Source organism: Tenebrio molitor, chromosome 2, assembly GCF_963966145.1.
Source record: "Tenebrio molitor chromosome 2, icTenMoli1.1, whole genome shotgun sequence".
Classification (NCBI taxonomy): domain Eukaryota; kingdom Metazoa; phylum Arthropoda; class Insecta; order Coleoptera; family Tenebrionidae; genus Tenebrio; species Tenebrio molitor.
Genome location: NC_091047.1, coordinates 22,477,556 through 22,490,123, shown reverse-complemented (window position 1 = coordinate 22,490,123; position 12,568 = coordinate 22,477,556). Strand labels below are relative to the sequence as shown.

General features: G+C 35.4%; 1 protein-coding gene across 4 annotated transcripts in view; it reads left to right on the top strand.

The window, feature by feature from the left end:
* The window catches only part of LOC138124951 (protein prickle-like), a 201,150-nt gene that overhangs the window by 111,749 nt on the left and 76,833 nt on the right, over positions 1-12,568 (top strand). For 3 of the 4 annotated variants that reach the window (XM_069040149.1, XM_069040150.1, XM_069040148.1), the window contains exon 2: positions 3,466-3,786. The exons of the other annotated variant lie outside the window; for it this stretch is intronic. In XM_069040149.1, the coding sequence (XP_068896250.1) occupies positions 3,473-3,786 (314 nt within the window). In that variant the 5' untranslated portion in view covers positions 3,466-3,472. The remainder of the gene's footprint in view (positions 1-3,465; positions 3,787-12,568) is intronic. 4 annotated transcript variants of the gene reach the window in all.

Sequence of the window (12,568 nt, the reverse complement as noted above, 5' to 3'; positions counted from 1 at the left end):
AAACATTGACGCTATTTATAACCGCAAACTTAGAAAAACAAAACTTAATTCAACAGACAGCTTTACTACCAAATTAAATGCAACAGTTCCATGGCCTCCTATTATGAATGCATATTACGCTGCTTACTTGGTAAATACCTAATTGTATATTTTTTAAAATTAATTTGTTTATATTTTGTTCCTAACAATCAAGGTGAACTTGTTTTTAACAGAATATTGAATTCATCCAAATTCTTGTGAAACGTCCACTTCACTTATTATTTTTTTTATATTTATTTAAAAAAGAAAATTGTAATCAACAATAAATTGAACACCCATATTTTGGTACTTTTTTCAAAATCCGCGGGAAACGTGACCTCTTTAGTGGATTTTTGACACAGATTGTATTTATATTTTCAACTTGTAGTGAAAGTAACCGAAGATAAAAGTTGTCATCGGTGTTAGAACAAACATTAAAAAAAGTTGAGATTTCCATTCGAATGAAAAGAAAAGGCTAATTAATTATATAAATGAGATTAATTTTCGAGTGTTATTTTTATAATAAAAAACTAGTAAAATACTTAATTAATAGACTAATGAATTTTTTTCTTCAGAAAAACATCTGAACATGCGTTTTTAATTTTTGGTACAATAATTTATACGTTAATTTGAAAGATAAGAAAGGAGGTCGGCAAAAACATTAAAAGAAAAAAGATGAACGAAGAATAATTAATTTTCTAATAGAAATAAAATTTGTGCAGACTCGCACGCTTTCCTGTCAGCTATGCAGAATACCATCCCATAAAATGGGACAATTTGTTGTTCATAAAGCTAATGGAAATGTAATTTATTTTTAAGATCCCTTATCTAACTACTTTTTATGGGTTTGTCGGAATTTGAAATCATTGAAGGAATGGTGTGTAAACCTTCAAATTTACACCTATTGGGTTTCACACTTGATAAAGTGCTAGATTAGTAAAAGCTTCGCGAAGGTTAAGAAGGTCGGCGATGTATTTTTGAAATTAGTTTTTCCAACTGTCTCATAAACAGCTCGCAAAGACAGAAGAGAATTTTCGAGGGCCAGACAGAAAACGAAGAAAAATTAAACACTAAACGCTATGCTAATGTAACGTGTTAATAATGAGCAGTTGTTCAAAAAAAATGATTGTTTCCGACAGAAGACCTGAGATACGTCTGGAGATTATCAAACATGGAAAATATTTCTCACACTTTTTACGCTATTTTTTCCTCCGCATGTTTGCCATAACTTCCTCGTGTCATCGGCACTGGAACTGTGCTAACAGTCTCTAAATTACGATGCAAATTCTATATATCACGCAGAATCATGCAAGCCCTTGGGCACCATTTACAGTTCCTTATCGTGGAGACTTCCAGTTAGAACTGGAAGTAGCCGTTACGGTTTCACCTGTCCCTACTTCCAAAGTAGGTAAATATCGATGTTTACACCGATCACAGTGTTCTTCGTCTCGATTCCGGTGAAATGGGCGCCCGGTTTTACATTTTTCTTTGACATTAACATATGCCCGTGGCGGAGGCACAAAGGCCCAAAAATTAGACCTAATTGGGCCCAATTTCGTTGCACGATAGCCTTCCAGCCTGCCTTTAAAAACCTTTAAAAACTGAAACCGCGCTCCGGGCTAGGACTGTAAATCTTCCAGTCGGCGCCGCGTTTTAAAACCACTTCCAAGCATTTTAGGTCGAAGGCATGTGAAGATGTTAGTTACGAGCCGGTAGTCGGGTGTTTGGATTTTTTAATGGGTCCGGAATCCGGAAATATTTGTCATTCGGTGAGATTCGGCATCGTAAACGTGACCGGAGAACCCACGCGATTTTTTCCACGAAATTAGGTTCTGTGATAAAGTATGATTAATGTATTGTCGGATAGAAAGAAAAAATGATCAATATCTTTAAATAATGGAATTTGTGTGTTCTTTTCTAAACACAAAATATTTTAGAAGTGTGTAAAAGTATGAAACAAGAGCTGAATAGTAATTACACGAATTATGTCATTTCTTAAAAAATGTTTAAAACTTGTTGGCTACTTTTTATTGTATCATCATCAAAAATAGACCTGTGTACAAAATTCCACTCGGGCGATTCCACCACTCGCCTACGGCTCGTGTTGGAATTTTCATCCTCTTGAATAATAACCATCGTTATACGGTCGTTGAAGAATGTACTATTCTTCAATCAGATTCTGATTTCGTAATTTTTAAATATTTATGAAGTCACTAATTATCTTACTTTTGTTTAATTGATTCGTTTTATTAGTATCTTTCTTAGATGATATAACTTACCTCGGTAAGTAATATTTTTTCAGTTTTTGTTTTCATAACCGTTCTTGACCATACTTTTTTGAAACGCCGTATTTTAGTTTTTGTTTTCTACTATATCTATTTATAGCATTTAAGCAAAGAAACCAATGAAATTCTCAATTTTTCTAAAATAAAAATGTTCCTGCGAATCGAATATAAACTCGTAGTAATAGTTATTTACGTATAGAGAGCCGAAAGATTAACTTTACTTTATTCGTCCAAGGGCGTAAAGGTCTTTCGGTCTGAAGTACGTACAACGTTTTACGCACAACTGTCCATCAATGTTAAAAACTAATTTTAAATTTAAAAAGACCAGCCAACGAATATAATCAAAAAATATAGGTTGTCTTTGAAGACAAATTTCCCATTTGCGGGGTTTTTGCTTTGGTTTACAGCCCGCCGGGCCTGTAAAGTTACTTTACCGCCCGCCAGATGTAAAATTGAAGTGCGTAAATAACAATTTAAAATCGAATTCACGTAAGTTCAGTACATCTTCTATCTATGGGGTCATAATTGCATATCGCATTTCAGTAGCAATTCTTCTTGATTAAGAGCTGACGTAAAACTTATGAACAACTAGTTTAAAATTGTACACTTTGATAAAATTGCAATTATATTATGTTTGCACACATCTACCAACATGCAATAACACGGTCGTTATAATTGTGTAAAATCTATTAACATTAGCCAGCGTCCTCCGTGCAGCAAGTGCATTTTTCTCCGTTTGTTACAATGTAATCACCGCTTTAATTGCATGTTTTGTATGCACAAATTGAATAAGTCTCGGGCCGAAGAACTCCGCCCGCCACGCACTCGACGTCCACACAATCGCCTCCATTTGCTCTTGTTGCAACAGTGAAAACACACCATTAACACGGCAGAAAAAAAAAGTCACAGTCTCGCTCACTTAGGCGACTGATTGCGGCAGTTGACGAAATGAGATTGTGCCGGAGTCGTCCCCGGAATCCATCGACGGCCGAGTCGGTCGACTGTCGTCCGCAAAAGGAACCTGTTGGCTTTCAGCGCTAATAAGATGAAGCTTCGACAAAAGCTTATCGATTTCAGTTTTATTTGCGTTAAGTTTAAACGGCCGTTAAGAGTACAATGGAATTTCACGCGTTAATAAAGCACCTGTCCGCGTTGCTCTCAGGCTGAAGATGAAAAGTGTGACGGCGATGTCGAGCAACGCGCTCAAACGTGAAAATACCAGTGCTTCTGCAAATGTTTTGATGTGCAAACAATGGTGGAAAGTGTGTTGGATGTACGGTGACCAGGAGAAGTACTACCGGCAGCTGTACGGCAAGCGGGCCCAGCAGGAAAAGAAGAAGTACGAGGAGCCGGACGAGTCGCAGGGGCGGCTCTACGAGAACGCGATCGTCACCAAGCAGCAAGGATTTCATTTCGAGGAAGAAAGGACGACCGTCGCCGCCCCCAGGATTAATTCGTTAGACCTGACCAGGGAAATTGACGAGTGAGTAATCATTCTTTTCCGCGACGGTTTTATTCGATTTTTTATCGCTGCCGTAAGCTGAAAGCTTGCTTAATCCAAACAGATGACCCAACTTATTCACGTTTAATTGCGTTTTGATGATTTCGTTAGAGCTGTCGTAAATTATTCCGACTTATTACGGGGCAAAACGTTCAACACCGTTGGATGGATGGAATTATCTTTGCCATTAAGCTTGCGGTCGCCGGATAAACTAGGAGGTTTTAGAAGCTGTTATTGTGTTTGCGCAAATATACATTTTTACGGTTGTATCTCGAGTGTGTGGTTTAACAACTGTATCGTTGATAAGCAAATTCTGATCGTATTATAACAGGATACAGGATCATAAACGAAGCAACGGTGTTTTCCGAGTATCTTCGAGAAATGGGCAATTCGATAACAAAGGTGTAGGGGGAAACAGTTAAAAAATCTCAGCATTGTAAAAATAAGCTTGTGGTGGGACTGATTCTTACGTGGTATATGCTGATCGATAATTAAAGTGGAAGCAATTTCATAGACTACTGTTAACTGGAAGACTAAACATGAGTTCAAAATCCTAAGAACAATGAGAGGTGCCTTTCATACTGATTAAATATTTATCTGTAATTGTTTTGAGCGATGGGCAAATTTACAACCGACTTGATAAACGATTTTCTGGGTATTGCCATAAGGTGTATTGTCTCAGAAAATTGAAACATTTCAAGAATTTAGTGTTCTCTATTAAGGCACCAAAATATGTGCAGTATACAAACGGGATAAGAAAATTCTTCCTATTTTTTACCACATCTAAATCATATTTTTCTTGCATTAATGAATAAAAAATATGAGCTTCTGTTTTTCATTTAACGAGCTCATGTTCTAATTCTTTACAAGCGAATGAAAAACGGGAGCGAAAAACGATGAGCGAAAGTGAAGTGAACGAAAGAGAAACCTTCCACTATGCCAGCAGACTGTCAAAACTATAATTTCTAATTTTCTCATCTTAGAATGGGTACAATTATCCTATTAGGATACTACATTTAGTTTTTTAACAGAAGCCCATCGTTTTTAACCAATTTGCTGAGTTCATTGCATTTTCTCAAAAATTATATTTTCTTCTCTTTATTTTATCCTAAACTAAAATCAGATGCGTGTCACTGTAGGAGTTTCGTTTGACAATTTGGTTCGGGCCACTGGACCCGTGACAAAAAGGTTGCGTCAGAAGAAAGTAAAATAAAAATAAAATTCACCGAATTTAGTCGTAGTACAACCGATCGCGCTCAAATATGGCTCAGCGAGCAAATACGCCGTATTTCATACTGTAAAAGTAGAAGAGATAAAATACTCGACATGAAATTAACCATGTAAGCAAGGAAACATTAGCATAAATAAAATTGTCTGTCGTCAAACTACGTTACCTACACAGTCGGGGTTTATCTACATCGTGGAATAAATAACTGACCGTGTACGATTTTTCAGTTGGGACTTTTTCGAAATTTTCAGACCTCCCAAAGACTGCAAGAGCGACGCTTTCGAATAGTGTTTGTCACCAGCGAGTCGCCTCCTTTTTTGCAGTCACTTTCACAATTCTAGTTTTACAAGTGGATTACTTTTTGTCTTGACAATGACGACGAGACGAGTCGTAGTCACATTACGCCGCAAAGTGACAGCTTAAGTGCTCGCGAGACTGTTGCACGTTGTCCACATGGAAAACATCAATCAGTTTAATTAGTGTTGGTCGCTTGGCAACATCTTAATAGGAATCCCGAAGAATTTCCTTCGTTTTTAGTCCAGTAGTCATGGCTGATTCCTTGGGAATTTTCTGCCAGCGTGTTGATGTGTTTTGATATAATTTTCATTTAGAGTTTTGAATAGAAGATTGTTGATTCTAAAGGCGGCCTTACACCAAGGCAATAATTGGCAACATGTTGCCTGCAACATGTTTTATTGATGTTGCCGGTCATTACTAAAAAATGTTGCCAATTGTTGCCTTGGTGTAAGGCCGCCTTTAAACTGGTCAGAATTTGTTATAAACATTATAAATTTAAAAAAATGGTTATGAATTTCGTTATTGAATGGTGGCTACAGAAGAGGACAATAAAAAAAAAGTTAATGTATTGTTAAATGTTTTATTTATCTTATTAGTGGGATAATGTCTTATACATACACAATTTTCTCGGAATTTGTTAAAAATCTTCTTTTTTTTTCATGAATAGTTGTGTAGGAAGGCAAAGATTTCGTTCACGCGAATTGCGTGTTCGTCCAGGAAGCGGAACTGAGTGGACGATGCAATTCAAGTGAACGAAAACGACCTTACTATTGAGTGCTGTATTTGGTTTTGTTCAATACCTCAAGTGAGTCTGTAACTTTGTATTCAAAATTATAAACATAAATCACAATTTTGGACGAATCTGTTGCTGTGGAAAAAAATAAAATATAAAATAAGAGTGAAACAAAGACCCTCTATACCTGAGTTTTATTTTTTTTTATACGACTGTCTACAAATAGAAATGCAATCAATATCAAAACACAAATCTAAAATTTGACGTTTCCAAAATCAAGATCGCAATTGTTTTCAATCTACTCTTATGATTCGGCTGTTTCGGTGCATCCATTTGCATAACGCCAGAGTGAAATAATGACACGCTACGGCATTTATTTTAACGCTTTTAATTTTTTTACAGTGCCATAAACAGATGTTTTACTCACTAAACATAATAAAGTACAGTACAGTTTTTGAGAGTCCTAGAAGAGCATGTTTTTGATAGTTCTTGTACCCTGTAAAATTTTTTCGGTACGATTGATAGATAAATGCTTATAACTACCAAATGAAAATATATTTTTAAAATGCAGCTTGACTATAAGTGACTGGATTAATTTCGGGCGAGCGGGTTTTTGATTTATTTCCTCGACGTATTTTGGTCGTCCGATCGGGATTGAGATTTTTCGAAATCGTTCCGTAGGAGGCTACAATATCTAAATAATCGCTCGATTTTAGCCCACAGATATTTTAAAATCGCCGATTTAATGGTTGTTGCACATAAAATATAGTTTTGTGTCCTGGAGTGGCAATTATTACGTAAAATCGCCGGCGCTTTTATGGGTCCGGGGTCATTAGAACGAGAGCTTCCGGGCTAATTCCAGATTAAATCCTTCCCTGGCGAGTCAGGCCTCTGGACATTTATCGCTGGAAAAATTTATATGGAAGGTTGCGGTTTTATCGCTGCCTTCTTGTAGTTTATTAAAAATCAATAGCCTCCGCATGTGAGTGAGCACCTTTACGGCTCTTATCTACCGGATCTTGCTTGATGTGAGGTGCGAGACGATCATTCGAGTTTTAATTACCATCATGAACGGTGTAGACCAGACAAATTAGGTCTTAAAAAGACGAGAGTGATCGAGCGGCATGCTTGCGAAATATACGTGCGAAATAAACCTGTTGTAGGTTAAGGCATGCAGTATGTGAAGTTTTTATTGATTTGTGAATGATACAAAAGCAAAAAAGTGTTATCTGTTGCTGCGGCTTTTCTTCCTTCACATTTCATGTCCAGATATGAAAAATAAATAAATTTTAATCAACCCTCGACAATATATCTAAACTATTAGAAGAGCTTTCAACTTGACATAGTTTTTTGTACTATTAAAGGTTTTTTTTTTTATAAATGCATTGGTTGTATCCAAAGCAGAAGAAGTTCAAGATCATATATTGACAATTTTTTCATATCTTTTTTACAATTTTTATTTTCAACCACCTCAACTTTTTGTTTTTGAAAATTCGCAGTAGGTATATTATCAGAAATATTTATTGCAGCGAGGGCATATAATTTTTTTGTAACAGATTTTCTTAGTTCTTCTAAATTTTAACCAATTCTTGTTAATCGAACTGCTACTTACGCACATACAAGTTAAGACACTTTACTGAGCATTTGCTGAGTTAATAATGAAAAACATTCTACTGATGGTAAATGGCAGATGCATTTTATTTTATAAATAATATTTGTCAATTCCTAGAGCACTTTTTGTCTTAGATACGAAGATACTCCCCTGGGTTCTTGAATGCTGATGCCTGGGGGTGATTTTAAGTTAATTTTGACTGGAGGAGTTGCTAAAACAGAGGAAAAGTATCTGTGGATATTCTTGAAGAAAAGAGAATACATATTGCAAAATTTATCTAAAGTCTTTGGCTATAGAAAAACATCTCATGTGTGTCTCTTCTTATGAACCTTTCAGGAATCTACATATAATAATTTATCAGATATTATGATCAAAGAAAAAGAAGTTCAAGTATTTTATCAACAGGATTTGTCATGTTATTTATAATTCAATATAAAAATGAATCATTTTTAATCATTTAATCTTTTAAATCATCACAAAAAGATCCGTTGAACTTAACACCGTTGGATTCCTCTCTTCAAGGTGCTTCTTTTAGTTTATAACAGCCCTCTTGGTTTGGGTGAAAAATGATACTTGGAATGAGAAATAATATACAGGGTATTGAACACCTCGGCTAACGCCTCGTGTTTCAAATTTCGGCCTCGTGCCTGAAAAGTCATCTGACAGCGCTATTCATATGAAAATAACTATTGTCAGCTTGCGTTGAAGTATTTTGCAGTAGCCAGTGATATTTTTTATTCAGTTCTTGTACAGTTCCTCCTGGGAAGACTTTTCCTATTTATTCCGTCCTTTTGCAAATGTACATCGGTACCATTAAGAAAAGATGAAAAATTATACAATATCCGGGTATGGAAAAATCAGCGTGTGTGAATAACAATAAATAGTTTGCTTCTTGTTTTATTATATCAGTATACATGTAATTATAAAATATCTCAGGATAGAATCGAGATAATTACTACAAAAAGAATATAGGTACATAAAATAAATATATGAATATGATAGCATTTCTTTCAAATGCAAATATGTACAAAAAAAACGGTACTATGTACCCGAGATGGGAACAACTTATCCTGATGATAGGAAGTTCAATATTAAATTCACTTAACTTATTAAAGTGTGTGCATTTTGTATTAAAACTGGATGGTAAACTAGTTTGAAGATTTTTTCATAGTTTGCGACGTGACTAAAAGTGTAGTCTCTGTTAATATTTCATTTAGAGCACGTCGTCTGATTTAAATCTTTAATGATTCAGGTGACCAGCTCGTTCAGAATCACCTACCGTTTTTACATTATTTATTAAGAATAATTGGAAACGCTGTAATGAAACGGACCGAGATAGTTCAATGGAAAAGATAAATCAATCACAGATCTGCGTGGGCACCCAATTAGTATAAACGTTCCTTTGAATTGATTGCTTTCTAAAAACCACTCAAATCGTTCATTTGCAGCGCCTTCGAAACGCTCAATTTAACCATTTCTTCCTACAGTACATCGATATTAATATTCAACACCTCGTCGCCGGCGAAGAAGCGAAGAAAGGTCTGTTTGAGAACACCATGAAGAAAAACGCGTCGCTCAAAAAAGTAAATTTATTATGGTAAACGGGCGTTTGGAAAGTTTTGCTGAGATTGATTTAAAAGTGTTTAGTCGTGGATAAAACACATCCGACAAGTTGGTACCACTGTCCGAGCGGACCCCAACGATCATTTCCGCGATGCGGTCAAGCTTGAACGGTTCGAGATTGACATCGAGATGAGCGGCCTACGTGATTGAATCCTAAGCAAGCCATCTATCTTGTCTACAAAAACATCAAGACCGTTTGGTTGGAGCAGCCGGCCACAAGTGCTTTGTGCAACTTCCGAAGGAGGGACGTAAGAGGTTCACTAATTAGAAATCTTCCGATTTAGACACGAGATACACACGTTTTACTCTCAGCTAAACTACTAAATTTGCATCTATATCAAAATCAAAAATATCAATCCTTTAAAGCTAAAAATCAATATCAAAATTGAGAGATTAAAGAAAGCTCGAGTGTTGTTATTGAGTATCTTCTATTTTGGTCCAGTTTTTCAGAGTTTTCATTTCCTTTTCTTTTCTGATTAAAGTCATCCAAATATCAATTCTATAAATCTACTACCCTGTGTATAGTTTTACACTATTTGCACGTTATATTTAATTGGACATTGTTGTTTTTATTTTATTTTATGTATTGTCAATACACAATGTCCGTATTTGAGATTCATTTGAAAGTCATAATAACTTTACTTTATCGCACTAATATGGTAAAGTAGCATCGTAACTTCATATTACAATACTTATATCGTAAATGACTATTATTACAGCTATCAGACAGTGCTTTTAGTCTTTTGAGAGGGTTTACTAATTTTGCTATGTATTATCAAGCCTAGTCAAAATTAAAGATCTCAAAGCTTTCTTTGCTCTGTGGTAACAACACATTTTGAAGGAAACTTGTATATGAAATTCTTGATATACTTAATAATGAATGTTAATGAAAATTAAAAAATAAAATAATTTCGAAACGACTGACCTGCTGAAGAATCAGAATTAGAATCGCATCGGTACACATCCAATTTGTCTTGCATTCCTTCAGACGTTCGTAAATGTTTGTAACAGCTCCTCCTCGTTCGCCTTTTTTTCACTGCATATTTCGCCCATAAACATCACCTAATGGGAATTTAAAAAAATGTAAACATTTGGAGAATGCGGCTCGCAAATCATCAAGCGCGCAGGACCAACAAATTACAGAGGCTGCAACGCCGAAGACCCACCGACTCATTAACAAAAACAAGTTACTCCCGGCGGGGGCCGAAATTAATTTTCCGAAAACCAACACGTTGAACGATCAAATTCGGAATGGACTCCACCGACCAAAATAAATAGGGAGCACTTTAGGTGTAATTAATTATTCCGGGAAACTCCCGATGATTGATTTCACACGAGCTCCTTGACGGAAACGCTGATTGAAATGATGTTCTTCGGTCGCGTATAATATTCAAACTCTTCATTGGTCGCTGATTAATTTCGAATCATAAATTACCGGACAAAATAGTGGTGCCGAATTGCTTAATCATGCGGCAGGGCAGTTTGTGATTAATCACAGATCAATAATTTCAAAATCAATATCTTGTTAAGATTGTCTAAATAGATAGGGGACTGCCTGTAATTGGATAAGCCTTCGTTTCAAATGTTATGTGGTCAAGCTGTGACTGCGGCCGTGAAGATGCTTTATTATTGGATTTCGTGCATCACGACGGACAGCATATTAAATTTCTTATCATTTTTAATAGGTTCTCCGTCAAAATAACGAAATCTTGGCCTGCCACACATGTTGCGTGAGGAATTCCCCAAGCAAACATCGCTTCATTAACGCTGATTTAACTTGCGTCAAGGCGTTTGATAACACTGGAAAAAATATTTTTTGTGCCTGGGTTATAAATGTATTATAAAGGTATAAAAAACGCCGTTATTCTCCACAAACCTTGCTTCCGTGACCAGGATACTATTTCGTATTTACGAGGAGAATTTAAATTTACCCGGAATTTTGCTCCCGGAGGCAAAAAAATTGGCCAGTAAAGAAATGACTTTTTTCGATAATGTAAATGTTCTTCATAGCAGGCTGTGATTTATAGTGTACGTATGAATTTGCCGCCTTGTCTGGACTTGTCAGTTTGATATTTGACAGTTCACACTTGTCACTTTGCAGTTTTTATTATGTATCATTTTTCAAAAGGTTAATTAAGCTGTTCTGAGTTAGTTAAAGAAGTAAAGGAGTTGTTTTCAAGACTTCGGGTGCAGGACATTGGTTACTGTAGTAAGTAGCGAACATTTTGTTTCCACTTTCTCACTTTAGCAACAATGAAATTTTTTTATTTCTTGCAAGAAGATATATTTATTGTAATGTGAATAAAAAAATATCAAATGTAAGACTTTTAAAAGCTGAAACTTTTGGGAATAGAAACTAGAGAAATAACTAGAACATTTTACAATATATATGTATTTGTATATTTTAAAGATCAGATGTGTAAATGACAGGCAAAAATTAAACGTCACTGAGGTAATATTGGACAGACAATATGGTAGATCATTTTTGCAAATAAGTCAAGAAGAGTAATCAAGCGTTTAATTTAAAAACAATACATTTTTTTGTACTGTCTTTGTTTTTATAATTATTCCTCAGCAATCATAAGACACCATTTCAGTAAAATAAGTAATCAATGAAAGTGGAGAAAGTTATTGTGATTTTTAAATTACATCATCTTAAAGCCCCTTGTATTTAGACCATCCAGTAATCATATCAATTTACTTTTAGTATAGTACAGTGACGGTATGGTGTAGGCGGCAAATTTTCTAGGCAACTACGATGTAAGAAACATTTATAATAAATAACCCTTCAGTTGTTTTTGTTTACTGTTGACAATGATGTTAGAAAAACCTGTTCTGTTGCTTCGTTATTAAATTCCTTTGTAATGGAAATGTTAGACCCGCAGAAATTTTTGTAAGTCTGTACTAACAGGTTGAGGAAGAAACTGTCTCAGAGAGTGTTCCACTGGTGTAAGAATTTTAGGCATCTTGTCGCAGGCAAAACGCCTATGAATTTCCATTACATTTTTAATTTTTGAAATTACAGTACCCAAAGTCAAGAACTAAAAATAGCCAACGCAGGTTTTTTTCTTGGTTTATTAAAGAAGTTATCTCTGTAAATCCTGCTAAACGTTTGTCATTAATTATGAAATATGTTAAATAGCTTTTCCGAAGCTGACATCTTGAAAGCTATCCTTGGAATTGATAATATTCCCGGTTTTCTTTTAAAAATTTAAAAGATTGTGCGGGCGTTTTTATCAAACCTCTCTTTTACCTTCCGTCTTATCATAAA